The sequence below is a fragment of the Akanthomyces muscarius genome, chromosome 2, assembly GCF_028009165.1.
Source record: "Akanthomyces muscarius strain Ve6 chromosome 2, whole genome shotgun sequence".
NCBI lineage: Eukaryota > Fungi > Ascomycota > Sordariomycetes > Hypocreales > Cordycipitaceae > Akanthomyces > Akanthomyces muscarius.
The window spans coordinates 4373009-4400384 of record NC_079242.1 but is presented as its reverse complement, the minus strand read 5'-3'; the positions used below and the strand labels follow the sequence as shown (position 1 = coordinate 4400384).

The 27376-nt window shown below is 54.7% G+C and overlaps 11 protein-coding genes across 11 annotated transcripts; 4 read left to right on the top strand and 7 right to left on the bottom strand.

The window, feature by feature from the left end:
• Positions 1-796: 796 nt before the first annotated feature.
• LMH87_004579 (uncharacterized protein) lies at positions 797-3328 on the top strand (the record flags this gene model as incomplete). Its single annotated transcript, XM_056195821.1, has 3 exons — positions 797-806; positions 892-1486; positions 1543-3328. The coding sequence occupies 3 exons, from the start codon at positions 797-799 to the stop codon at positions 3326-3328; spliced, it is 2391 nt and encodes a 796-aa protein (XP_056049412.1).
• A 642-nt stretch (positions 3329-3970) lies between these two features.
• LMH87_004578 (uncharacterized protein) lies at positions 3971-4724 on the bottom strand (the record flags this gene model as incomplete). Its single annotated transcript, XM_056195820.1, has 3 exons — positions 3971-4018; positions 4207-4237; positions 4321-4724. 3 exons carry the CDS (start codon positions 4722-4724, stop codon positions 3971-3973), a joined length of 483 nt encoding a protein of 160 aa, XP_056049411.1.
• A 23-nt stretch (positions 4725-4747) lies between these two features.
• LMH87_004577 (uncharacterized protein) lies at positions 4748-5557 on the bottom strand (the record flags this gene model as incomplete). Its single annotated transcript, XM_056195818.1, has 2 exons — positions 4748-5339; positions 5421-5557. 2 exons carry the CDS (start codon positions 5555-5557, stop codon positions 4748-4750), a joined length of 729 nt encoding a protein of 242 aa, XP_056049410.1.
• A 702-nt stretch (positions 5558-6259) lies between these two features.
• On the bottom strand, positions 6260-7161 carry LMH87_004576 (uncharacterized protein; the record flags this gene model as incomplete). Its single annotated transcript, XM_056195817.1, has 2 exons — positions 6260-7022; positions 7115-7161. The coding sequence occupies 2 exons, from the start codon at positions 7159-7161 to the stop codon at positions 6260-6262; spliced, it is 810 nt and encodes a 269-aa protein (XP_056049409.1).
• Positions 7162-7797: 636 nt separating this feature from the next.
• Positions 7798-8830, bottom strand: LMH87_004575 (uncharacterized protein; the record flags this gene model as incomplete). The annotated part of the gene is made up of 2 exons (XM_056195816.1): positions 7798-8677; positions 8775-8830. 2 exons carry the CDS (start codon positions 8828-8830, stop codon positions 7798-7800), a joined length of 936 nt encoding a protein of 311 aa, XP_056049408.1.
• Positions 8831-11181: 2351 nt separating this feature from the next.
• On the top strand, positions 11182-13075 carry LMH87_004574 (uncharacterized protein; the record flags this gene model as incomplete). The annotated part of the gene is made up of 6 exons (XM_056195815.1): positions 11182-11271; positions 11380-11399; positions 11467-11547; positions 11605-11929; positions 11981-12917; positions 12978-13075. The coding sequence occupies 6 exons, from the start codon at positions 11182-11184 to the stop codon at positions 13073-13075; spliced, it is 1551 nt and encodes a 516-aa protein (XP_056049407.1).
• An 839-nt stretch (positions 13076-13914) lies between these two features.
• LMH87_004573 (uncharacterized protein) lies at positions 13915-16688 on the top strand (the record flags this gene model as incomplete). Its single annotated transcript, XM_056195814.1, has 2 exons — positions 13915-14014; positions 14089-16688. 2 exons carry the CDS (start codon positions 13915-13917, stop codon positions 16686-16688), a joined length of 2700 nt encoding a protein of 899 aa, XP_056049406.1.
• A 402-nt stretch (positions 16689-17090) lies between these two features.
• On the bottom strand, positions 17091-18603 carry LMH87_004572 (uncharacterized protein; the record flags this gene model as incomplete). Its single annotated transcript, XM_056195813.1, has 2 exons — positions 17091-18103; positions 18168-18603. 2 exons carry the CDS (start codon positions 18601-18603, stop codon positions 17091-17093), a joined length of 1449 nt encoding a protein of 482 aa, XP_056049405.1.
• Positions 18604-19054: 451 nt separating this feature from the next.
• Positions 19055-19506, bottom strand: LMH87_004571 (uncharacterized protein; the record flags this gene model as incomplete). The annotated part of the gene is made up of 3 exons (XM_056195812.1): positions 19055-19122; positions 19191-19411; positions 19475-19506. 3 exons carry the CDS (start codon positions 19504-19506, stop codon positions 19055-19057), a joined length of 321 nt encoding a protein of 106 aa, XP_056049404.1.
• Positions 19507-21960: 2454 nt separating this feature from the next.
• On the top strand, positions 21961-22925 carry LMH87_004570 (uncharacterized protein; the record flags this gene model as incomplete). Its single annotated transcript, XM_056195811.1, has 3 exons — positions 21961-21990; positions 22063-22510; positions 22600-22925. The coding sequence occupies 3 exons, from the start codon at positions 21961-21963 to the stop codon at positions 22923-22925; spliced, it is 804 nt and encodes a 267-aa protein (XP_056049403.1).
• A 552-nt stretch (positions 22926-23477) lies between these two features.
• Positions 23478-26300, bottom strand: LMH87_004569 (uncharacterized protein; the record flags this gene model as incomplete). Its single annotated transcript, XM_056195810.1, has 3 exons — positions 23478-24508; positions 24560-26089; positions 26282-26300. The coding sequence occupies 3 exons, from the start codon at positions 26298-26300 to the stop codon at positions 23478-23480; spliced, it is 2580 nt and encodes an 859-aa protein (XP_056049402.1).
• Between the last annotated feature and the right edge of the window lie 1076 nt (positions 26301-27376).

Sequence of the window (27376 nt, the reverse complement as noted above, 5' to 3'; positions counted from 1 at the left end):
ACGATGCTTAGTGGCAGAGGCCAATGCGAGAAAGTGCCATTTTTAGGATTCTCCTTGCTAGCCCAGCTCATCATTGAGAGACAAGAGCTAGCAGCTGGTCAATGTTCAGAATACGTCGCCGAGTGTTTACTTGGACCAGATGTGGGCTTGTGTTGTGGCTCTTGAGGGCCAGACTGGGGCAGTAATTGGCACTGTACACTGCGTGACAGTTCCTTGCGCAGTGGGCTGGACAGTTTGCACTACTAATAAGCCAAACAAACACAGTGTGCACCGACAGTGCAAATCCCCCACTTGCGCTACCTGGAATTCCGTCAAATTAGATGCTCGGACTGGCCTGCTTTGCCTGCTTACCTAACCCCGCCGGTGCCGTCTTGTTTTGTTTGGGCCTTGTGCTTGGCCCCACTTGCAGCAAGCCAGCCAGCCGCTTGCCAGCCCCCAGCCAGCTCGCCAGCTTGAGCCACAGCCAATTCGGCCCCAGCCTGCCTGCCTGTCCCACTCGCCGCTTCTGTGCTTTTCTCCCCTCGTTGGCCTCGCAACAGAAAACAACCACAACAACACTTGCAGACGACGATATCTAACCACCAGCTGCGCGCCTAGACCGCCGGTGATCCCTGCAAGAGACTCTTCAGGCGCTGCAGACGCTTCGATAATTCTTTTTTCTTGTGCTCCTTGCCTGTCGCTGCTTTTACTGCTGCTGCTATTCTGTCGGGCGGCGTGAAAAACAACAACCGGCCAATGTTTATTGTCCGACGCTAGCTTGTCTATATATCAACACAGCATATAGAAACCTCTCGACATGGACCAAGGTACGTCGCACGTCTCGTCTCTGCATTGCGAAGGACTCTACATTGGATTTATTGAATGCAATCTAAACCTCTCCTTTCTCTCTAGAATCTGCCGCAGCGCGCGCTGTCAAATCTCGGAAGCGACCGCAGTCCCAGGCCTCCACTGCCTCCATTCACAGCGCCACGACTCAACACAACATGGAAGGCTCTGGATTTGCCGATGCTTCGGGCATGTACGGGGGTCAATGGATGCACAATGAGCACCCCAACGCCAAAGACATGTCTGCTCCGCAAATGTCCCCCGAGGACATGATCCTGCAAGCTGCCACGCACATGCAGTCCGCCAACCATGAGTTCGCCATGGACGGTTCCATGGCGGCGCATATGCACCACATGGCTTACCAGCACCACCACGGCATGCCTAGACACCCTCTCCCTGCCGATCAGTTTGGCCCCAATGCCAGCTTCACTGAAGGCGACAGCCAGATGCTCGACAGAGACGATGGCGACGACGGCGACTCCATGTCACTCGCTGCTGGTGTAAACAAGCCCAGCCGATCGAGTGCCAATAACGAGCTTGAAATGCGACAGCTTTTCAGCGCCAACAGGCACCGTGGGCTGCAAGACGTCGCCTCCGAGCTCCACGGTAATGAGCGTGGCCCCAACTCGGAAAGAACCCGTCAGGTTTTCGCCATGCTTTGGTAAGAACACTGCTTCTATGGCCAATAAATCGCGATTGTGCTAACTTGGCTTCTAGGATCAACACGACCTGCACCAAGGGCAAGGGCTCCGTTCCCCGTGGCCGTGTTTATGCAAACTACGCCTCGCGCTGTGCCACCGAAAGAATCACGGTTTTGAACCCCGCTAGCTTCGGAAAGCTTGTTCGCGTTCTTTTCCCAGGCCTCAAGACTCGCCGTCTGGGCGTTCGTGGAGAATCGAAATACCACTACGTCAACTTCGCTCTTGCTGAGGACCAGTCTGACCTGGTCGAAGCTCCTCAACCGCCTCGTGCTCTGTCCGAAGCTAAGAGCTTCTCTCAGAGCCAGAACACGGTATCGCAGCCCCAAGATGGCTTGAAACGCGGGCTGCCGTTAACACAGCCTGTGGACGAGTCCCAACCTAGGCAGGTCATCACACAGGTCGCCGACAGATCGCACAGTCGATACAACCAGCCAGACCTTGCCAGCATTGACAACATTCAGTCCACTGCTACCAAGACTCGCCTGGAACTAGAGTTCCCTCCCTATAACCAGGATGACTTTGAACAATCTGAGCCTCTCGGTCTTCCGGCCATTGAGGCGTTCCTTCCTCAGGGAACCGACCCCGACGCAGCCAAGTCATTGTCTGCTCTATACAGGTCTCACTGCACCTCTCTAGTCGAATGCATTCGATACTGCAGAGAAAAGACTTTCTTTCACCTATATACATCCTTCCAGGGTACACTCACCATGCCCGTGCAAAAGCTATTTAGCCATGAGGCGATTGCTCCTTGGATTGAGGGCTCTGACTTTGTCTTGTATCAGCGCATGATGCGCATCATCTCCGGTTTGACCCTGCAGGTGGTGCCTAAGCCGGTTCTTGATACCCTGAGAAATATTTCGGAAAGAATTGTGCCACACATTCGCGAATCGTTTCAGGGCCAACCGCAGCACGTCATTGCCGCCAAGGAGGCTCCTGCGGCTCTTTTCGCCGGTCTTATTGACCGTGCTCTTCGTGTTAACTTGACAGCTCATGCGGCCGCCAACATGCTCTCCAACCCTGCCAACCGCGATCAGATGTATGTGGATTGGATAACCATGATCCGCACTCGCAAGGTGGCCGAGTGTGTACCCACCCGCGGTATGGACGATGTTGTCGACCTGCTGGTTACCGAAATGCGTGATCTCCTGGATCCTGTCAGCGTCCCTTGGGAAGTTGAGGTGCTTACCATTTACGGCGACCATGCCAGCCGCAATCCTCGTCAAGAAAATGAGGGTGGAGCAGCCTCGACTGGCCAAAATGTGTTGGACAGATGGGTCAACTTTTTACGATTGCTCCCATCTAAATTTACCTACGCATCTCACGCCGACATTGTGTGGTGCGTAGAGCGCGTCGGCACTGCCGTGATGCGCGATTTGACCCTCTCACAGGGCAAGAGCTTTGGGTCATGGTGGGTAACAAAGACATGGGTTGATGAGATGGTGTGCTTCATTGCCGAGCAGGGAGGGTTCATGAAGCAGAAGTCTTCGCCTGTGGTCAATGCTGCCCCAAACGCTGAGGCAGCTGGCAAGGAGGCCAGCTGCCAGAACTCTCGATACAACAATGCCAGCGAGGAGCTGAACCTGTCACAATCACAGCCCGGCCGTGCGCCGTTCCCTCCGCCTGCGAATAGCCTCAATGGCAAGGCCCATAACGCGTCTTCCCAGCCAGCAGCGGATACTGACGCACACGACGATAGCGGAATCGGCATTCGAACACCAGAGGAGGACTTTTCTATGCACAAATACACCTTTGCCGAATCCGAAGCGCCAGCTCTGATGGGAGCAACTGAGCTTACGGCTTGAGGGGGTATGTAACAAAAATACGGTTGGCGCATGTTTTGGGCATTGGAGTCGGCGTTTATGGGTGATTGAAAGGATGGTACAAATACCCAACTATACAATTATATGCAGGCAATTGGGAAGATGACGGAACGAGAGCACGAAGCCACTTGGCAAAGACCATGTGTGCAATGATTTTGCACGGGAGGTCTCTTCGATTGAGTTGTTGGCTATGATACCCGTGCAGCCTCGGGAGACGTGTGTATTATCGGCGATCTGGATATTTGTTTTTAGGAGGGGTATTCTTAGCGGCTTATTTTTTCTTCGGATGTTTATGTTTGATATTATTTTTTGTCTAATGATTGGAGGCAGGGAGACTGGTCCGAGGACCAGGAGTTGTTGATTGAATAACAAATAATTCCTCTTTTGGATCATGCACATTGTTTGTTTGACAAGGCTGTTGTGCGCTCTGTGTGGGTGGCCTGCTTGAGATATGACGTCAAGAGCAGCATGAGTAGATTTAGTCTTGTTGTTGTTTTATATATTTATTAGGCACATGGCAATAACATGCGAGACATTGTGCTGCGGTGGTCCTCATTTCGCTTGGGGTATTAATCAATGCTGCAAGGGAATGCAGGCCAAGGGCCAGAGCTCCCTGTACTAATTTTAAAAGGCGAGCCGCCGGTTCGATTGCGCACCAATCTCAATGGGGCGCTTTCATTCAGCTGGTCAGTTTCTCTGAGAAAAAAACAACAAATTGCCCGTTTGGGACATGCCTCACATGCCGACGTGACACCTGTGTGTTGGTGGTATCCGTACATGACGTCCCAACAAGCAAAGCACCATGCCGGGTTGTTCCTCCCTCTTTCATCTCAAGTCCAACACACGCAGGGGATACATACGAGACACAGCTTCCGGCTTTCAGGATACAAGCTACAACCTGGTCGCAGAAAGTCTCCTAGCGCTTCCTCGGGCGCGTGCCCTCGTCCGCCATGAAGCTGCGGGCCAATTCCAACGCCTTCTCGCCATCGGCCGGGTCGTTGAACTTGAGCCCCATGGTGAGGATAAAGGACACGGTGTCGCCGTGGCGCGCCTTGACCCATCTGAGCTCGTCGCGCTCAAAGTAGGAGTTGCACAGGAGCTTCTGCGGCGCGCCATTGTCCCAGTCAAGGTCGCTGGAGTCGTCGGAGTCGTCGGAGTCGTCGGAGTCGTCGGAGTCGTCGAGCCGGCGCCGCTTTTTGCCGATTCGAGAGATGGCGTCTGTCACGTCCGACTGATACGCCGGGTCCAGGCCCTCTATCTGCATGAACGCTTCCAAGTTGCCGTGGTGATCTTCCAGCCACTCAATCTCGGAGAAAGACAATTGCCCCGACAAGTGCTTGAGTCGCGGCCCGAGTATGTCTGCCTCCCCCTGGTCCATCATGCCGCGTATGATATGCCAGGCTACTTCGCGGTCCTCGTCGTTGTGGTTGCTGAGCATGAAACGTCGCAGATGACTTCGAATCCGCCGTCAACGTGCCGCTTCAACCACCTCTCTTCCTCATCAGAAGGGTGAGCCGGTGTCTGCGGCGCGTCGCCCGACGCCAATGCTGCGTCCACGTCCAGCCATTTCTCGCGCTCCGTCTCGGACCATGCCGCCTTGATCCAGTATATGGCATCCGGCTTAAACGGTGAAGGGCCGACGCGCGGCCCGATAGGCGGACCGCTCAGTCTGACTTCCGGGAGTCGGCGTCCGGGCGTAATGTAGGCAACCGGGGTGCCATCGAAAAGGCTGATGCTGCCGTCTGACCCTGGGCCGGATCCGAGGGACACATTGTAGTCTTGGAACACCGGCGTGCCGACAATGTTGCAGAGCGCAGAGGGGACGTGAAGGACGTCTCGCAGCGTGAGGGTGCCGTGTCCGCGATTCCTGGCCCCGGGCGTCTGTTTGACGGGGAGATGCATTGTGCCCATACCAATGACGGGCGCGTCAGAAGTCAGCGCCGATGAGATTGGCCGGTAGTCGACGCAGAACCATGACCGGTCTTTAGCAACGCTGGGTTTTGTATTATAGATTAGATGCCATGTTCTCTGTGGGCGCCCACTGCGCGTTCGTGACTTTCAGGGCTGTCCTTACTGCACAGCGGTGCCAGTAGCGAGAACCCACGATGGGCACGGCAGAGCAGCCGGAGGCAGAGCAGCGGAGGGCTGTGCAACGGAGGGCTGGGCAGCATTGACCCGCACTACACCGGAAGCAACCGTCCTGCCGCCCATACCAAGGAAGGTGACATTTGGCCTCGTGGCCTGTTTCGATATCTTGAGAGAGAAATGGCAGCTCTCGAGCTGGTATGGGCGCTGCGATAAATTCGGGAGCGGGCGTTGCAGAAGCAAAATGCAGCATTTTGGAGTTGGAATCGCGCCGTTTGCCCTGATTCGCGGGGTGATCTGGCGTGGGGCTGGACCCTGAAGGACCCCTGACCTAGGAGGAAGATACAGGGCTTAGAGACATGGCCACGGCATAGACGTAAAGGCCGTGCAACTCTAATAAGACGGGCAGGTTCCGGCGGCTTTGAAGGGGATAGTTGACTACCTTTACCGTATCCATTTAGAGAGTGGCGGATCTTAGATAGGTGCTGAATGGTTTCAGTACACAGTGTCTCGCATCCTGCATGGAGACTGTGAAAATGACATCCGCCTCAGCAGATAAGTGACACACAGGAATTTTGTTTATTTAATGCAGAGATTAAACTACATATAAGTGATACATGGCGAGGCTAAAGAGAGGAAATATGTAAGTACATGTCAAATAGAGAGGTGAAGACTCTCGCTAAATACCACTGTTACTCGCTCACCACCAGCTTAAGCAAATAGCGCCGCGAGGAGGAGACGAGTCGACACCGATCTGTGCTGTGCTTAAACTGCTTTGCAAGGCGCGTCGCCCATCTGCTGCCATCACGGCGCGCGCAAGATTGAGGCCTAGTAGGCGGTCTTCGTCCTTGTGATCTCGAGGCCATGCAGAACCAGGAACTTGTACTCGTTGCCATAATTCTCCTTCATCCACTGCCTCTCGGGAGAGGCCAAGCGCTCCGAAGGGTGTCCCAGTCCGCCAACGGTATCAGCCGTGTGGTGCTGCATCAAGGCGCGCATAACCTGGAGGCCCTCATGCCGTTCCTCTTCATCGCGGATCCTGAGGCGGTGCGCGGCCAGGAATTTGTACTCGTTGCCGTAGTGCATGTTGAGCCACTTCCTTTCTTCCGCGGAGGGGCGATCCGGGGCTGCCATCGGGCCGGGCGTACACGGGCTTGGTAGCCACTTCTGGCGCTCCGACGAGGGCCACTCGGCACGAATTATGTAATTGGTACCTGGCTCGAACGGTGAAGGACCAACATGTGGCCCAACGGGTGGAACGCTCAACCTGAGCTGAAAACGGGATTTGAGCGTGAAGAAACCCACTGCGGTGCCGTTGGGGAGAGTGATTGTGCCAGCGTTGGCTGGGTTACGAAAACTTCCCAGAACAACGTCATAATCATCGCAAATTGGCGCGCCTATAATGTTGCAGATGGCTTTCGGGGTATGCAAGACGTTGCGTAGCTTCACGGTAGCGTGCTCGCGGTTCTCGGCATTCGGGGAGACTTTGACGGGGAGTAGCACAGTGCCGATGCATATGACGGGCGAGCCGAAGATGGAAGAAGATATCGGCCTGTAATCGTCGCAGAACCATGACCTGTCCCTTGCAACACTATATGTATCGGTCAGACACGTCAACTATCCACTGAAATGTACGATGGTACCGTGGCACTCATACTGAGTGTTGGAACTGGGGGAAAATACCCATGATGGGCATGGGAGGTCCTGTGTTCGCTACCGCGGATGGCCATCTCTGGCGCTGTCAGCGCGCTTTCGCTTGATGCCGACCATTGGATGTAGAGCAGTGACGAGTTCTTTTCTCCTCGGCCTTTGACCAGCCGGTCAATGCATGGTGAGAACGACGCTGCCAAGGCTGAAGGCGCGCGGAATATGGCTGCAGTGAGGGAGTTTGTAGGTGAAGAATCACAGGTAGGCCGGCAGGACGCTCAGGTGGAAGGGCGGCGATTTTCCTGAAATGCAGCACGGCGAGGTCGATGATGAACGAGGGGGCTGAGTAAACCTCACCTTACAGCAATCTGGCGTGTGGTGGTGTGTGGGGTGGGTACTGATGATCAGGCTCATGATTTTGGCATTACGAGGCTTTGGCGGATTTCAAGATCTAGAGTCTTATTTTTTTTTTTTTGCACATCTGATGATATGCCAAAAGAAGAAAAGAAACTCAATCTTTACTTTTACTGCTAGCATCCGGCCGGCTCCAAATGCAACATTCACACCAAAAAAAAAAAAAAAGAGGTTCACCGACTTCTTCGCACTTGAACTCAACATTGAAGCATATTGTGATTCTTGCTGGCGATGAAAAAAACCTAAAGAACAAAAAACACCTAAATTCCCCAGATACTCCGGATTTCGCCATGCTGTATACAATATTAGCCTTTGTCAGCATCTGGGGCCATCAAAATGGCGGCGATCTTCTTGGCCTTGAGCCCGTCCCTAGCATCCGAGAACTTGAGACGCAAGCTCACCATAAACGAGAGCACATCGCCGTAGTTTATGATGATCCAACCGAGCTCCTTGGCTCCAAGGTACTTGTTCGCCTGAGCAACCAAGGCGTTGCTTTCCACCACCGATGCGTCCGTGCCCAGTGTGTCGGCCATATCCGGTGCCGTGTTCGACCGGATAATTTGCCGCGCCTTCTCGGCGTCTTCTTCACTGTTACCTTTGAGTCCAAAGGCCCTCATGAACTTCCACACGCTTCCGTGCTCCCTCTTCATCCAAGCTCGCTCCTCGTTGTCAAAGGCAGCGACACCGGGCCGAGGGAGCTTCTTGGCGCGCTTGGCCAGCTGCCGCATCGTGAGCTGGCGATGATCCTCATGCCACCACGCACAAATCTTATACTTATGCTGTGGCTGGAACGGTGAAGGGCCAACTCTTGGTCCGACCGGGGGGCCGCTGAGGCGAAGCTGCAGCAACTGGCCTGGCAGGTCCAGCTTATAGAAGTATCCGGCGGCCTTGCCCTTCTTGTCCGAGATTTCGCAGATGCCGCTGGAAGCTGCTCGCAGGACATATTCCTTGGTGACGGGTGTCCCGATCACGTTGCAGATGCAGCTGGGTACGTGCAGAACGTTGCGGAGTCGGAGCACTCCGTGGCCTTGTGCTCCTCGCGCGTCTGGTCGGCGCTTCACGAGAATCTCAACCGTGCCGATTCCGAGGACGGCGTCGTGGAGTGATGAGCTCACGTTGTGTGGTCCCAGTGAGCTCTTGATGGGCTGGTAATCAGCGCCAAACCAGGACTTATCTTTGGCGCGGCTAGAAGCATCGGTGTTAGAACGAATGCCATACGTTGAAAGTTGGGGAATGGGATGGAGATGCTTTAATAGGGTAAAAGGAGCTGGCAGCCACGTACTGTACATTGGAGGTGGCAGAATAGATCCATGCGGGACAGAGAGGAGAGTCGCTCATCTTGCAAATGTTGAGTCCGTTGAAAGTGGTGAAGAAATTGAAAAGTTTCGATTGTGTTGGTTCTTTTCAGTCTGATTCTGCCTCGTTGTGAATGATGAGAGATGGAAAATCCATTGGAGGGAGGGAGACATTGAGCATTTAAATATTGCAAGCTCAGATGTGCGTACCACAAGTACAGTCTCTGGTGTCACGATTGGTAAACGTGACGAGCAAATTACTCTGCGCGAAGGTAGGTGTACAAAAGGCAGCCTCTGGCATCACGACAGTCGTATACGATACCATCGTCACACCAACACACATTCTGTCTCAAATATCTCAATACCAATTTCGCCTGCAAAGACCGGAATCGGTCTTCTACCAGCTTTACGCGGTGGCGCGACACGAAGGAAGGCCAGCCACTCGTCGCACAGTATGTAGCACTGTTTGCCTGCGCTCTTGGTGAAACGAGATCAATAGCTCTGTTCTATACTCACATTGCATTGCTTTCACAAATATTCATGACTGATTTCGGTATCTATTGCTCGTTTTGTGGCACTTCGACGGGGTAGGAGACGGCCCGTCGTAATCTGATCCATGGGTTTTCGTGGTACCCCCAGATTTCGTCGTCAACGGGCTAGAAAGTCTGGCAAGCAAGCTCTCTTCTGATTTTAGTCAACATGTATAATCCAAGATGTAATGATCCAGAAGAGAAATGCACATCTTTGAAGCTCGCAGCCACAATAAATGCATTCGCTGTCCAGTTCTCGCTTACAAGCGACGGCAAAGGGCATTTGATCTCCCAGGCCGTAGTCAAGGGAAGGCGGTCCCAAGTCCGGTAGGACCTTGTCGCGTTCCTCATCATAAAATACGACGACCCGGTAGTAAAGGGGGATGGGCCCAGCTAAGGGCCGACCAGCGGTTCGCTGATTCTGAGTTGCGGGAGGCCGTCTAAGTGGTCAAAGTACGCAACGGTTTTTGCCTTGTCGATCATTAACGGCGTTTGTTTCGCTGCTCCAGCTCACACTATAGTCCTGCAGCAGAGTTTGCCCGACAATATTGCAAATCGCCTCCGGTGCGTGGAGGACTTTGCGCAGCCTCAGAGTCTGATGGACAGCACTGAGGGTGGCCCAGCCTAACAGGAATTTCCACGTTGCCGATGCCATTAACGGGCATTCGAAACGCTAGTCTAATAAGGTGAGGCTGCAACAGCTTGCCCCTAGCACTTATTAGACGCTGTGCAAACACCGGCTTGGACCGATGGGGCAAAGATTGTGGAAGAAGCCGCTAACTAACACAACTGTAAACCGGAGTCTAGCATGGGGTACTGGTATGGTAGAATGGACGGGAAATTCTCGGAGACAGACCAGACACTAGCGTGCGATTGCGCCATCGCAATTGGCCCCCAAGCAAGAGACACTGTTCGCAGCCGCTCCTCGTGCATGTATTCACACCCGCCGCCCACTGTAGCAGCGCAGCACGCAGAGGCGGAGGACGGACCCGGGAACCGGCTTGAAGGCCCTCGCTGGCCTGTGATTGCCGCTGTCCCGCGAGAATTTAATGCACTCGTGGGCGGGTAGGGAGACGCTCCTCCCTTTTTATTTGAATGTGCAGATTCCCGACAACGCGCCCAAGTGACAATCTCCCGCAGGCCAGAGATTGTGTTTGTCATAGCTGCCAAAGACCCTGGTAGCAGGTTGCGCGCCTACCAGTACGGATACAGCAACTGTAATACGGCGTCTGACTCGTCCAGCGCTCAGCACCGTCCGGAGCTGTAGGTACCTAAGCACCTCACCTACCTAGGTACCTACCTAGAGCTAGCCACGTTACAGTGGGCTCAGCGCAACTAGCAGCGCCGAAACAGCACTCAAGCCCAAGGAACAAGGAGGGACAAGTTAGACCCCCCGGCGCTCAACCTCCGGCTCCGGCGACCCGATCTTTTTTCACTCATACCTCATTGAGTCTGTGAGTCGACGACAAGATCGGCATCTCATCTATTGATATATTTGACCAATTCTGTTCCTGCATACAAGATAACACCCATATCCCTTCCGCTCCTTTCTGCCTCGCAATTCGTTGCCTATTTGGCCAACTTTGGCTCTTCTCTGTGAAGCTTTCCTTGGCTGTCACCACTTCGGCGGGTCTTCAAGTAACATAGTGTGACTCGCGAAGTCGGAAAAAAAAAACTGCAGCGACGAGCCGCAAACAGTGTGCTGCAACGAAGAACCTCAATTCATCATCGAGCCCATTCGAAGCAAGCGACAGAGGGCATATTTACACTCTCTGGGCTCATTGAACTCGGCCATTCTCATTCTTGGTCAAACTGAGGTCATTTTCGGGCAAAGGTTGCGTGAGGGGACCAAGCAAAAAAAGCCATGAGCGGCTACTCATATTTCAACTCGCCCGAGCTGGGCTGGGTTGTACAAAAATTCGGGGGAACGAGCGTCGGTAAATTTCCTGGCAAGGTATGTCAGTTCGCTGGCCCGCCACGATGCAGTCATGCAGGCTTGGGTGAGAGCCGCATGGCCTGTGAGCATGAGACACTTGAAGCTAACGACGTTTTGGATGCCTAGATTGCGCACGATATTGTCAAGTAAGACTTGTCCCGTGACTATGGCGTGCGATATCAATGCACAAGGCCTCTAACCTATTGTCTACAGGGCAACTCTGTCACGGAATCGAGTGGTGGTGGTGTGTTCTGCGCGAAGCACGGGGAAAAAGGCCGAGGGCACCACCAGTCGGTAAGTTTGCTTGCAACACACAGAGAGATTGGTCCGTCATCTCTGACGCACAACCAGTTTACTCGGCGTTTATGCCATGCTCAAGGCTGTCGGTGCCGCGACAAACGAGGAGGAGGAGCAGATTGCACACATTGACGAGGCCAAGATGCTCATCAACGACATCTGCAAAGATCACATTGCCGCCGCGGAGGCCTACATCAACGAGCCTGTGCTACGGCAAAAGCTTATTTCTCGTATAGAAGTCGAGTGTCAGGAGCTCATCGAGTATATTATCGCTACCAAGAGATTTAACCTCGAGATCAATGCGCGGTCCAAGGACCGCGTCATCAGCTTTGGCGAGAAGCTAGCCTGTCTCTCCATGACGGCGGTGCTACAGGATGGTGTATGTTTTCAAGGTATACATTGTGCCAAGAAGCTGCTAACACGGTGACAGGGTGTCGATGCTGAATACGTGGACCTCGGTGATGTGCTGCACTTCGGGGCCACGGATCCCCTCGATGCCAACTTTTACAAGACGGCAGTGGATGCCTTCCACAAGAAGCTAAGCACATGCGGAAACAAGGTGCCCGTCGTCACTGGCTTCTTTGGTAACGTGCCCGGCAGTCTGATTGATGGCGATATCGGCCGTGGTTACACTGACTTGTGCGCTGCTCTCTGTGCCGTCAGCCTCAAGGCTGAGGAGCTACAAATCTGGAAGGAAGTCGACGGCATCTTCACTGCGGACCCGTCCAAGGTGCCTACAGCGCGCCTTCTCACATCCATCACGCCCTCGGAAGCTGCCGAATTGACATTCTACGGCTCCGAGGTCATCCATCATCTCACCATGGACCAGGTCGTTCGCGCTACACCCCCGATCCCGATCCGCATCAAGAACGTCAAGAACCCGCGCGGCACCGGCACCATCGTCATACCCGATCCCATCCTGTCCGCCTCGCACCAACTACACCGCTCACGGTCGCTGGCCCATCTCGCCGCCCACGGCGACGGCCTGCCCAAGCCGCCGAAGCGACCCACGGCCGTCACCATCAAGGACAACATTAGCGTCATCAACGTGCACTCCAACAAGCGCTCCATCTCGCACGGCTTCTTTGCGCGCGTGTTTTCCATTCTTGACAAGCACAGCATCTCGGTCGACCTCATCTCCACGTCCGAAGTGCATGTCTCGCTGGCGATCCACTCGGCCAGCACCCGCATCGAGGCCTTTTCCAGCGCCAAGCAGAGCCTGGAGGAGTGTGGCGACGTGAGCGTCCTCTCCGACATGGCCATTCTCAGCTTGGTCGGTGCCGACATGAAGAACATGGTTGGCGTCGCCGGCAAGATGTTTTCTACGCTAGGGGAACACAATGTCAACTTGGAGATGATTTCCCAGGGTATATCTTTTTTTTAATCCTAACCAACCTCGGGAGTGCTTCAGACTAATCAATCGATAGGTGCAAGCGAAATCAACATTTCATGCGTCATCGACGCTCGCGACGCGAGTCGTGCGATGAACGTTCTACATACGCATCTTTTTACCTTTTTAGACTAGACGCGCTGTCTGTCGAAGATCCGGGGAGTAGTACATTGACGCGACTTGGACGCGTTTGGGACTGCGGGCTGCGTTATCATTGGGTGCCGACACATTTTTATTTAGATTTATGGGGAGTGGACTGTCGAACAAGCTCTTTCCATTTACTTGTACCGCATCGTTATGTGAAGAATCACAGACATCTACTACACGGCGGCACCTTCACTCGGTATCATACGGGTCGTCGGCGCACACGAGGAGGCTAGAACAAGCGATGGGGAAACAGCTAAAAACTAAAGATCACATGTTTATATGGGTAGACTCGGATAGACAATAATATCTCCCCGATTATGAGAGCATGGCGTTACGACACGGACCGGCTGTGTGATTCAATTCTTTCATCTAGGGTAAGGTTGATGAGGCCGCTAAACGCGATCGATCTTGTCGCCCATGGCAGGCGGCTTCGCAACCAGATGTTATATATTCGAACCAAAAAGAAGAGTAAATAAGAAAATTGGAATCAAACAATAAACGTCCAGCCCTTTCGCTCAAAAAGCAAGTCTCCTCCATGAGTGACAGACATGACGTTGTGGCCTTGTCTAGACTTTCGGACCCTGACCCGGTCTTCAGGGATCTCTAGTGGCGGTGCGCCTGTGACGCATGTAACGGGGGCTATAGGACAGCGCCACCCCTCCGCATTTTGGACGTGTTACGCCAAACACGAGCATACCAAAAACTCTCGGGCAGAATGATGATAGCGGATGCTCTCAACTGCTGCCCGGGAAGCTCATGAGTACACGTCTACCGCAAGACTAGCCTGAGCCCGCGGCCACCGCCATTGATACCGCCCCCGCGACAGAATGGCGGCCTACAATGCAAATGGCGGCTCGCGCAGTCGCAGTATCCTCAGCGCCTTGGCGGCGACGGAGATGCTCGACACCCGGTCAAAGCTGCCTGCAGGTACGAAGCTCATAAAAAATTGGAAGACTTCCAGATTGGTCGCCGGATTAGCTAACGGTGCGACTCCCGCGCAGAATTACTAGTTGCGGTACTCGACTACCTACCCGTCGCCGATCAGATGCGAGTGGCTCGAACGTCTCGCCGCATGCAAGAAATGGTCTACGAGGATCCACGATGGGTGTCTCGTCTGAAGAGCATGGGCTGCTGGAACGAAAGAGAGGCGAGACAGCGGTTCGAAGACACTGTTCGGCGCCGTCGCGAGCAAGCTGCTGCCCAGGCTGCTGCGCAAGACGGTGCCAACAAGCAAGCTAGCACCACCCTGTTCGATGCCTCAACCGAAGAGCAACGACGCAAGCGAGCGGTGTCGGAGCTACGAGATGGGTTCGAGACCATGACGGTCGGAGGTCCCGCGTCCGATACCAGTCCCGAGGGACAAGCTACCTATCTGGAGGTGTTTAAGAATGTCAAAAGCATCCGAGGAGGAGCCAGGCAAGAATACGGCAAAGTCTACGGCGCCCTGGCGCCCTTTTACTTTGACATTGTCAAGGCCAAGACCCATGCGGAGCCAATCGTCTTCAAGGCGTTCAGAGACCCCGAGACCCAAGCACAAATGCTGGCAAACCTGCACAAGTTTGCCAAGAGCGACTGGACGTCCGGATGCATAGCGAGAGAAGCAAAACTGAACTCCATGATGACCATCTTTGAGAATGCAGTTGTGCGGGAGTTTGAGCAGGGATACGAATTTTGGGATGTGGACGGCAGAATGCGTCGGTTTGGCCATGTGCTCCATGCTCTCAATGGAGCCAAGAGTGCCATTGACATCTTTATTCGCAAGCACCCCATCTTCAATGACACGGAAATGAATTTCAACCCCATAGAGTGCATCAATCGTGGACAAGGGGCCGATGATGTGTCACTGACGCCGGCACAGCTGTTCTTTGAAAGACTGCTGCTCAAAGTCAACGAACAGGCCGGCGTGATTGAGCGTATCTTTCCCGATGCTGAGCAGGTATTCTGGGAGCTTGTGGACAAGGTTCGCGAAGACATCATCACCGAATACACGACACCACTGTTCGACGAGTGCCACGAGCGGTCAGTGGCCATGTATTTGAAGGCGGTATCAGGTGTATTTGAGCAGACTATGCGTTTCTTCCGATCACTGAAGTCACCCGGTGCGACGGAGGAAAAGATTCGCGACATGGCGAAGGTGATGGCTCTACGCGTATTCGAGCCCCATCTGGACTTGTACTTGCAAGAAGAGCTGGAATATTTTACCAAAAAGGCGGAGGAGCTCGTTTCGCAATGGGAAAAGAAGCTATCGGAGCAGGACTCGTCGCTCGAGTCGTACTACATGTCCAATATTAACCGATCGGCAGAAAAGAAGGATTTTCTGAGCTCCTTTCGAAAAGTGGTCATGATGCCCGTCACGGCACTCCCCGGCATGGGATTTTCGTCCACAGGCAGTGCCAATGTCTCTACTGCAGCTACGCCCATGCCTTCGCGGCCCGAGACGCCGAGCCTGGGTCGCAACAGTCCTATCCCAGGAGCCAAGGCGCCGACAGACGAGCTCGCCGCCAAGGCAGCCATCATGGCCTCGAAGCTGGAAGGCATCAAGTCGCTCTGCAGCATCGAGGTGGCGCTGAGCCTGGTGCAAACGGCCAAGACGAGCCTGGGCCGGGCGTCGCTGCTGATACCCCTCGGCGGGCAGGTGGGCGGCGAGGCCAAGGAGCAGTGCTCGACCATTTTCGTCGTGCTGCTGCGCATCCTCGGCCAGCGGCACGTCAAGCACGGGTTCGACCTGGCCGTCGGGCACCTGTCGCAGTACAACCCGCGGGACGTGAGCCACGGCAGCAGCGGCGGCGGTGAGAAGAGCGGCGGCGGCGACGGCGTGGCGCCGCTGGTGACGTTTATCGAGCTGGTCAACGTGGGCGACCTCATCTCACAGATGATTGACGTGTTTTACGAGCAGCAGCTGGCGACGCCGCGGATCGCGGACCGCAACGACTTTCTCGATCCGGCCAACATGGCCAAGAAGAAGTTTGAGCAGATGCTCGACGAGTCCGTCGCCGCGGGCCTCAACAAGGGCATCGACGTGCTCATGGACGAGGTCGAGTACCTGCAGGCGACGATGCAGGCGCCCACCGACTACAACCCGCTGCCTGCGGCGCCGACGGAGAAGACGGCGAGCATCCTCGGCGGCGCCGGCGTCGACATTGGCCCCACGCCCACGGCGACGCGCATCGTCGCGCTCGTGTCCGGCCACACGAGCATGCTCGTCGGCACGACGGAGAAGTCGATGCTCGACGTCTTCAACGGCGAGGTCGGCCAGCGCCTCTTCACCGCCATCTGCAAGCACCTCAAGCGGCAGCGCGTCAGCGTCGACGGCGCCGTCAAGCTCATTGCCGACATGAACCTGTACTTTGAGTACGTCCGCACCCTGCGCATCCAGGACCTGCTGCCGTACTTTAAAGCCCTGCGCGAGCTCAGCCAGATCTACCTCATCGACCCCGCGCACGCAAAGGAGATGGCGACGGTCATTGCCGACGGGGACCGCTTCAGCGGCGTCTTCCGCGCCGAGGAGGTGTACGAGTACGCGCAGCGCCGCGCCGACTGGTACCAGGTGAGAAAGGCCGTCGAGAGGGCCATGTACGGAATGGACTGCTGCGTCATGTAAAGCTGCCGCGGTATGGGGATGATGGAGGGATGGTAGTTCTTTTTGTTTTGAAAAAAAAAAGGAGAGAGGTGAATGAATACATGCCTTGGGTAGAAGTAAAGAGGAGATGGGCGTGGTGCTTTCTTACGAAGTCTACGACTTTATCATTATTTTTCACTACGTAGCCTTGATGGCTAGGTATAGAATGCGAATGCATTACCCATGGATATGCGGTGTCTTGGGTCATCTATCTGTGATGCATTTCATCTTGTTGAGTGCTTTGATAAAAGCCTGTGCTTGTTCGTCTTTCCAACGCCAGTTGACATGATTGTACCTTGCTCTCTGTCCGATGCTAATTCTCCCCCTAAAAATCTAAAGTTCCGAAACGCCTTAGTGAAAAATTCGGTGACTAGTCGCGCAAGATTACTTCTTCTGTCCAAAATCAAGCTTTCGTGCCACCTTGCTGCCGCGGTCCTCGTCGACCACACCGGGTCGGCGCTTCAGGTCCGCGCCGACTTGCTCCTCGCCGCCGCCCTTGCGCGGCAGGTCCTGCTTGCGGGTGGGCTTGGGATCCGAGTGCCACCAGGGGTGGCGGAGCATGTCGCGGGCGGTGATGCGCTTCTTGGGGTCGAGGAGCAAGGTCTTCATGAGGAGGTCGACGCCGTCGGCGCCGACGGTGCCGAAGCGCATCTGGTACCAGTCCTTGCCGCGGACGGGGTGCTGGCCGGGGACCGTGTATTCAGGGAGCTTGGTGACGCCGGGCCAGTTGTCCTCGGTCGGGGTGCCGATGGCCTCGCAGATGAGCTTGACCTGGTCGAGCTCGTTGTTACCGGGCATGTAGGGCGCGCGCATGACGAGCTCGGCGAAGACGGCGCCGACGGACCACACGTCGACAGCGCCCGAGTAGTGCTTGGCGCCAAAGAGCAGTTCGGGCGGGCGGTACCAGCGGGTGATGACGTTGGACGTCATGTTTTGGTGCGGGTCGGCAAAGGAGCGCGCGAGACCGAAATCCGCGAGCTTGACTTCGCCGTCGGCGGCGATGAGCAGGTTATTGGGCTTGATATCGCGGTGCAGGACAAAGGACTCGTGGCAGAACCACACAGCGCGCGTCAGCATGCCCATCCAGGCCTTGATGTCGGCGGCGCCGTACCGCACATTGTCCGTGTCACGGATCAGCATCTCCAGGTCGCCGAGGGGCAGGAACTCGAGCACCAGGTTGAGGTTCTGGTCCTTGGAGGAGAAGACGGACTGAAGCGAGATGATGTTGGGGTGGGACAGCTCTTGTAGGTGCTTTAGTTCGCGGACGGCGTCGGGGGCCATGCCCTCGGTGTATTCTTTTTGCACTTTGATCTTTTTGATGGCGACTTGCTTCGCGGGGTTCGATTTTAGATGGCCGAGGAATACGATGGCGTAGGTGCCTTCTCCGAGCTTCTTGCCTGTTGAATAATACTGTCAGACATGGAAGTCGAAATATGGACGAGAGAGATCTTGTCGGCATACCTTTGACGTATTTGCGCTTCTCTTCCTCGTTCATTTGCTCGGCGACGTCCAGCGTGGGCGGGAGCGTGGGCGCAGACGTCGGCGGCGTGGGCTTGGGCGTGCCATTTGACGACGAGTTTGTTCCGGACGCCAGATTCTTATACGGTGACCCTATAGCGCGTATCGAGGTACCCTCGTTTGACTGCGTCGTCGTCACGACAGGCGACAGAGACATGCTGGCGACGACCCAGGATCTGGTGCAGTTGTTCGCGCCGCTCGAAGCTGCACGTACAGAAGGTTTGAATGAAGGCACCGGTCCCGGAGGATTTGTAAAACGATACTTGAGGCGTCGCCGAGTACGGTTGCGCGTGGGGGGCAGCTCTTGTTCGCGGTCGACTGCTGATGTTTGTGGAAGGCTGCGTCTGCCGCCGGCCGCCACTGCAGATTCGCCCGCCATATCTTATCCGTGCCGCAGTTTACTCCGCGACGGGGTAAAGTTTCGTTTCTCGCCACGGCACTAAAACGAAAAAAAAGACAACAAGAAATGGAAATGAAGATGATAAAGCGAGCTGTGAGAAATTCAGATTTCATCATCATTTGAATCCGTGCTACGAAGCAATTTGCTGTGTAGCCTGGCATGCTGTGGAACTAACAACCAACCGAGTCAACTAGCCAGGGAAGCCAGCACTTAATGCTTTTGCCAGACTGTAGTCATGCTCTGTAGAAAAAAGTATAAATTGAATCGGTTTCATGTCGCATGTCTTGGCTAAAAATAATAGTACAATCAGATTTCCATCTCCTCATGGCAGTGGTAGCCGCCAGACTCATCCAACGCATCCCTACACCATCTCCAATCCATCTGCTTGCCACAGCGATGGCAGAGACACGCCTGACGCCTTATGGGGAGCTTATTTTCCGCTAGACGGAGAGACGTTAACAGACTCGCTGCTATCTATTTGAACATTGTCGCGAGGTGCTACAAACAGTCGGGACTCAGTAACCCCGGCCAACCACGGGCAAGGAAGAAAAGAATACAGCGCTTACAGGCAATGGAGGTGGCGTCGACGCCAAGGCCGGTGCTAATGGCTGCAACGAAGGTGGTAGAGAAGTACATGATTTTCGTGGTATCGGTATGTGTATGTGCGTGTATGGGTACGAGTGTATGTGAATGAGATGGCGAGTAGATTGATTTGGTAGAATATTGACAGAAGGACTGCTTGGGGGAGTGGGATGTGGCAGCTTCATATGCACTTTCGTTATCTCGGCTACAAGGTATCAGACTGCGACATCAAACGCAAATAGGCAAGGCCAAGCGGGCGTTTCCCTACAGCGGCGGCATCTCGGGTGGTGTGATACGCATGCGTATGTGTGTTAGTCGCATGTGGGAGAAGAAGAAGAAGAAGGGGGTCAACCGTGGTGCACTCCGGGCGGGGGCTGCATCGATAGCTTGATATTAAAGTAGCATCAACTCCGGTAGAGACGGCGGCATCAAATCAGCATGCGGGAATTGAACGAAAAAGGAGGGGAAAGAGTTCCAAAGGCAACATGCATTGCATAACTTCCAAGCAGTTGGTTGGCCGTCAAGTAAGTGTTGTACGCCTCTGGGCGCCGCTTTTGACGCCGGCTTCCTTCCCCTCCCCACACACGAGGTGGTGGTGTGCCGTCCTAGAGATCTTTTGTAAAGCTGCTTCCTAGCCGACCCCCTCTCACATGGTTCTAGGCCTGGGATTTGCCACGGAGGCGGATGGCTTGAAGGAGTTCGATCCCCACCGAACTGGTACGGTAAGTTATTAGAGCTACCAACATCGCACGACTGGTCTGTTGTGTAAGACGATGATGGCCGTTGGAAACGACTCATGTGATGTCTCTCTCAATCTCCAAGCACCAGCAGCTAACCGCCCAATATCCGATCAAGTGGTGCGTAACTTGCTTTATCATGGTCGAGTGACCAGAGGGTCGCGGTCCCAGTGCGGAAAGGACCCCGTTCAGACTCGGTGTCTGCCAATGAGATGGCCACCCCGCTCACGATAGTGCAGTGAAGGAGCTAGACATGCAAGAGGAAATACAACAACAAGCAGCGGCCATTCACAGCAGGGAATGTACCAACATCTGAGACGCCATGACCGCCGCTGTTGGGAGGTGCTATTTGGTGTGCGGTGGATAGTTGCATGAATGGCGCCAGCGTTGCTAGCGGGCGCCAGCAGTTCCCTCAAACGCAGGAGCAGAGAGTCTCGTTCGCTGCCAGAGGCGCTAATTTGCCTCTGCGGTCCTTTTTCTGCTTCTCTCCCACGACTGACGACGCAAAAATTTATTATCCTTTGATACGGTGAAACGCGAGTCGAGCTGGCGTGGTCGACAACGAAAGCAAGTTATGGAGCGACCATTATGCGATCAATCTCGTGCACCCTAGCTAAACACGATCCTACACCCTCATCATACCAGGACGGACCAACGCACGCCACTATTACTGCGCTGCGCGGGCGAGTGCCGCACTCCTCCACGCTACCTTTGGTGCGGTGGCGCTGATGCGTGTCTGATGCAGCTCCGCCTTTGATGAGACAGACACATGACTGACAGCGCGCAGCAAGGCTGGCCAGGCGACGAGAGTGCCTTTTGGCTTTGCCGAAAGCTCTGCTGCACCGGTTGCGCCTGTGCAGGCTTGAGCCGCCATGGCCGAAGCGGTGCTTCGCATTCGACGGACAGCTTGTGGTGTCGCATTGGGCTGCGACGAGGTCGACTCGCTTGCCTAGAAGAATCAGTTACCGACAGATTACTGCCCGAACCTTGTCACAGAGGCTGCGTGATGGTCTGCATTCCTTGTGGGACGCTTCCGACAACCAGGACTCATGCTGAAGCGAGTGGTGAGGCCGTCACCAGCGACGAGAAATCTCAGCGGACAGTGGCACCTCGACAGATGCGCTTCGTCTGGTTGCTTTCTCATTGGCGACCTGATCAAGAGGCACCTCGGCGCGCCACAGTAGACTGCCGACCTTGACTCGCACCTCGCCGGCCGCGACGGCTTCAATTTCAAAGATGCCCGCGCGGAAGGCACCTGGAGCGCTGGGACTTTGCCGATTTTGGCCAAAGACTATGGCCCCGTGCTAGAATCCGGCTATGCAGCCGTAGGTGCATTAGAGATTTGCGTTTAACTATGAAAGGAAGGAAAATAAACATGACATCATGGGAACGAATTTGATGTAAATTTTCTTTTTTCTTGGCATCAAACGTGGTTGGCTGTTCCGTCGGCTTCAGCCACAAAAAACCTGTCAAACTGTCAACTGTCAACGCGGACGGCGCGCCGCAAACGCGTGAACGATCGTGCGATGAGATGGTGGCTGTAATGTACGCCTAGGCGGAGCTGACGTCATGACTAGAGAAACTTCCTAGCACCCAAACCCAGGCACACGTACAGTCACTCAACCTTGGAATTCCATGGATGATGAATTGATTGTTGATCTGCAGCTAGGCTATCGAAGTCTAGTTTCCGTCATTTCCGGTGCTTCCTGAGACACGTATTTTTTCCCCGCTTCCTCTTCTTCTTTCCTTTTCACGGTGACACAGATATCTGGCAGAAAGCTTTACCTCATTTGGTGACGGTTCACGCTTTGCGCCGCCGCCGTTCGCGCCCCCCTGTCACCGGACAAGAATTAGCTAGCTTGTCGTCAAAGCTGCCGACGACGAAACTCTTTCTCCTGATAGCTTCAATTGCCGACTTTTCGCATTCAAGCGACGCAGTCTGTAAAAAAAAATTGGTTGCGCGCGCGCCGGCTTTTCGCGACACACCGTTTGCGCAACACTCGTCACATCCACCACAATGGCTGTCCGAGGCTGGATATCATTCTGGGTATGCGAAGAAGCGCCTATTGCCAGCACGCATGTTGTTTTTCCTTTCTCTTTTTGCTAACCTCTTCTGCAGTGGCTGCCCATCATCTCCGCCCTCGTCTGGTTCGGCATGCTGCTCGGCATGCTCCTGCACTGGATCATCAACGACCACGCGCGGCCCTACGACTACCAGAACCAGGACATCCGCATCGTCTTCATCTCCAACATTGGCGCCGACGTCCTGAAGCCGCTCTTCATCGCCGGCTCCTGCGTCGTCTGCCTCTTCCTCGACCTGTCCATGCTGGCCGCGCGCTGGCTGCGCCACCGCGGCCGCCTCGTGCCCAACTCGTCGCGCGGCGAAAAGGCCCTCGCCGTCGGCACCATTGTCTTTGCCGTCATCGGCACCGCCGGCCTGATCCTGCTTTCCATCTTCGACACAAAGCACCACCGGAAGCTGCACTACCTCTTCCTACTCTTCTTTCTCGCGGGCTACATGCTCTCGGCCATTTGCACCTGCTGGGAGTATCAGCGTCTGGGCATCAGTACGTCTTTCCCGCATGGCCAACAGTCACTGTTTTCTTTCCCTCTACGAGTTTGCTAATCTTGCGCTTTTCGGCTTTGCCCTTTATAGAACACAGAGAACATCGCGACCTCCGCACCTCGTTCTGGGCCAAGCTCGCCGTTGTGCTGGTCGAAGTCAGCCTGGCTATCGCCTTTGTCGCCACCAACTTTACCAGCCACGATAATGTCGCCGCCGTTCTCGAATGGGTCGTTGCCTTCCTCTTTACGTTCTTCATCCTGTCATTTGTCATTGACCTCTACCCTGCTGTCGCCACCAAACCGCACATGGCACGGTATGGGAAGCGCAACCCCCACGAAATGGAAGAGGCTAGCGGCGCCACGACGCCGCACCGCTACGCAAACGGCAATGCCCCCAACACCACGGGCGCGTTCTAAACAACACCCATGCTTGGCGGGCTTCGGTGGATGTGGGCCTGTGTACATAATGTGATGATGTCTTGTCGATAAACGAAGTGAGGACGAAAATAGAACGGGGTCATTCTTATCAGTGTAAATGGGGGGATTTTCAGGGCGGGAGGTTTTCAGGATATGCGATCAAAGCTTTTCGTGGATACAATATTGGCGAATTAATTGAAGCTTTGTAATGAACAAGCATGATTCTTTCTGTATACTGTTAATATATTCAAAACAACTACCACGTACGAGGTGATTCTTTCGTCTCTAACAATAGAAGGAACCAGTAGCTTTCCAAGAACAATAAAAGAAAACCAACATGCTGTCCAACGAGAAACATCGCAATCTTCCTCCCGCAATACAGATCCAAGGAAATCAAAAGTCGTATTAGAATTATAGTGGCCAAGAAAAAAGTTGTAACGCTTTCCCACGTCTTTTAACAGCCGGAAATCAAATAGCGGTCATCCAAAAATCATTCTCTTCCCAATTAACGCATTATTAAAACAGCAACATCAGGCGAGCTTCTTGAGGCCTTTACATCTCCTCCTTGAAGCGAGAATCGCGCGCTATGCTGCTGCTGCGGCGACCCTCGTCGTCAATGGGCTTGGGCAGCTCCAGGGTGCGGCTGCGCTCCTCCGCATCCTCAAATGGGGTGCTCACAGGGCTCACGCCACGCGAGTCGGCCTTTTCCAGGGCGTGCTCAGTAGTTGTGGTTTCAGGCTCCGACACCGCAGGGGCTGATTTTGTAGCCTCTGCGACCGAAGTCGCCTCCATGGCAGAAGTCGTGGCCTTCTCGGCTTCCGGCTCCTTAATCTCAAGCGCGGGGAGCCTTTCGACATCATTGGAAGTCTTCTCGGCAGTCTTCTCGGCAGTCTTCTCAACAGGGTCCTGATTTTCGCTCTTGCCTGCGAGCGCAACGTCACGAATGCTGGACGAACGGTTCTCCAGGCTGGCGTTGCTAGTGTTGGAAGCCTTGGTCTTTGGTGAGCCGCCAAAGAAGCTGCGGCGCTTCTCGCTAGGATCCTTTTCGGTGGCGGTATCGTGCTTGCCGTGCGAGACAGAGAAGCGCTTCTTGAGCCAGCTCTTGACGCCCGACTTGGACTTTTGCGACGAAGCAGAGCCCTCTACGGACTTGCGGGGAACACTGTCAGTGCTCTCAGCAGCGTGGCTGGACGTGGCCGCGGCAGTAGCTCTGTGCGCCTCATGCTCGTCATCAGTATCCAGAAGATCGTCGCTGTCGTCGTCTTCATCAGCCGCGGCAGAAGGATGAGTGTCATGAGATTGACGGTCATGAGGTGCAGCCTCGGCATCCCCTGCGGTCGTAGAAATGGCCGCAGCGCCGCCAAGCTTCGATCTGCGCTTCTCTTCCTTGGCCACGCGCAGCTGTTCGGCCTTTTCAGCCCTCTCCTGTTCCTTGCGGACCCTGAGCTCTTCCTTCTCTTGCGCCTTTTTGGTCTTCTCTTCATCTTTCTTGGCTTTCGCTTCTAGCTTCTCCTCGTCCTTCTTGGCCTTGGCCTCCTGCTTCTCCTCAGCGCGCTTGGCTTTTTCTTCTGCCTTTTCTTGCTCTGTAGAATGCGTCAGCGATGGATCTAGTATAAACCGGTCGGGGTGCTTACCCTTGGCCTTTCTAGCCTCTTCCTTCTCAGCACGTTCCTCAGCCTTGATTCTCTCCAGCTCCTCACGTCTGGCATCTTCCTCTGCCTTCAAAGTGGCCAGACGTGCGCGTTCAGTCTCTGCCTTTTCGTTGATATCATCCAGAACAGGCTGAAGCCTCTTGGCGGCAATTGCATTGATTTCTTCCTGGGTCATAAATTTGCCGCCGCCAATATCAATCTTGCCCTTGTTCTCGGTACGCGTATCGGATCGCGCCTGTGCAGCCTGCTGAGCCTTCAATTCCCAATCTGTAAGCATGCTCGAGTTGCGCTTGCCAGTCTCATTGTAGACCTTCTCGTCCATGCCTTGTAAACGAGCCTTGACGTTGCGCTGAGCAGCAGCGAGAAGGGCCTCGCGGTCCTTGGTTCTTTTCTCGGTGTCAACCTGGGACAGCTTGGTGGAGAACATGGACATTTCCTGACGAATCTTTTCGGAGCGAACCTTGTCATCGGGGTCTGGGTCGCTATCGGCGCGGCGGCGCAGCTTGTTGGTCATCGAAAATTTACGGCGGGGCGAAGAAGCGTTGCCATAGTACTCTTGCGCTTCACGGCTCTGCTGATGCTCGTCATGAAGCTTTGCCAGGCGATCCTGAGCCTGCTTGTATGCAGCGTCCTGAAGATTGAGGTATGTGCCAGCAAACGGAGTGCTCTCTTCTTCCTTCTGAGCATCCTTGGTCTGATCAAGCATCTTTTGCTGATGCTGGTACATCTTCTTGGCCATCTCGACAGCCGTCTGGTGAATTCGCTCTTCATCAGTCTCTTGCTTGACTGGCGGGTGAGAGGTGAACATGTTTCGGGTCATGTTGGTGATAGGAACCGCGCCAACCTCTCCAATCGTGGGCTTGTGGGCCATGAGCGAGTTGCGGTGGGCGAGGGCAGCACCGTTGAGAGCGCTGGATGCAGCGCTGGCCTCTAGAGTGTAGTTGTCTTTCTGCGTAGAGCTGGGGCGTCCAGAGTCGAGCCTTGACGAAGCCATCGCTCCCTTAGCAGCAGCCAGTGAGCGCTGCTGAATTGCCTTGCTGGGCGAAGATTGCGCGGTAGGTTCGATGGTGGAGGCCTGGTTGCTCTGGAAAGCCTGTGTGGCAGCGGTGTTACCGCCGGCAACACTGGATGCTTCAACAGTAGTCGGTCGAGTAGCGTGGAAAGCTTGAGTAGCGGCAGAGTTGCCCCAATTGTCGTGCGCAGTCTTCTTTGGGGTTGAAGGTCGTTGCTTGAGAGCGGCATCGGCGGAGCCGACGGCCAAGAGAGCAGCTTTGCTAGCGCCGCTGCTGTTGGCCGGCTCCCATGCGGGCGAAGACTTATAATCCTTTGCGAGCGCAGCAGCAGCAGATGCAGAGGGAGCCTTGTCGGGACGCCAGGGCTCGGGCGACTTTTGGTTGGCCCATCCTAAGGTGGCGGCGGCACTGGCGGCAGCGCCGTTCTCGCTGAGGCCTGCAGACGGGTAGCTGGGGAGGTCCTTGGGGTCGGCATACTTGAGCCTGCCGGCCGTGGAAACTGGAGAGAAAGATGAAATGTGAGCAGGCTGCGGAAACGTATACTGGTAGACAAGCAATATAAATGAGGGTATATCAGAATGCGCAAATTGCGGGGGGTAAGGAAGGGGAAGGGAGTGGTGGATCGATCGCGTGGCTGCGTTTGCGAGGAGCGGCGATCTCGTGTCTTGTTACGAGCTGTAAATGAACGTACCTTGAGCCGACTTGGGCATGGCTTAGAAGCGGAGCAAGGTTGTTTGCTCCAGTATAGGTAGGCTGCAGAGCGATAGATATATTGTAACACAAAACGGGATGTTGATGGTGGTGGTTTTGCTGGCGCCGAGACGTAGGAGCAGCAGAAAGAGCCCGGTGGGATGGATGAGGGAGCTACGATGCGTCAGGGAGACGGGATGTTAGTAGTGATAAAGGGAAGCAGAAACGGAGCTGGCGGCACTAAGCAGTGGAAAAGGATGGGGAATTAGGGAAATTAAAGCAGAGCGACAAACGCAGCATTAACTAGTCAAGTTAGCAGGCCAGGTCAGGTCAGGCGAGAAGAGAGAGGAGAGCTGGCAAGCTGGGCAAGCTTCCTTCCTGGGTGAGGCCAAGCTTGGCTGTGCCGCCAACATTAGCGTGAGTACCAGTACCTACCTAGGTACAGATTACAGCCTACAGGTAAAGGTAAACTAACGTTTTTGGGGACTCCGCAGCAGGCCAGCAGGCTTTCGGGAGGGCCATGCTGACGTCATGGAGACTTTGGACACAGATCCGGATTTTGGGGCGCCGAAAAGAGCTGGTGGTTGGCCCGGCAGTGGGCCTGCTGCGACGGTACTTGAACTTGCAAGACAGGCACACATGGTAGTTCTGTCTGGCGGCAATTAGCAAAGAATCTTTACGGAACACTGTGATCCGTAGGTAGGTACTGAGCCTCCGGTCTTTTGAAACACCACAGGCATCGGAACAACAACAGCACTCTGCATATAAAGATCTGTAGGTGGCTGAACGATCCTTGGGCTGCATACAGTAGCTTCTTCATATCCGTACACCTACCTACCTAGGTACCTCACAAAAATTCCGTACCGGCATTCTCCCTGTAACGTCCACCCGACCGACTCCCTGCACTTCTGCAACCGAACTCCCTCGATGAACTTTAAAATCGCATCTTCTCTTGTCAACTTCTCCATCGCGCCCTGCCCTGAACCATGGAGCCTCGATCCCAGCTTCAGCTCCCTCTGCCACATACCACATTTCTCAATGCAATTTCTCCCGGCCTCCATTTCTGAGAATTCTCAGACCCCGCCTAATTCTTCAT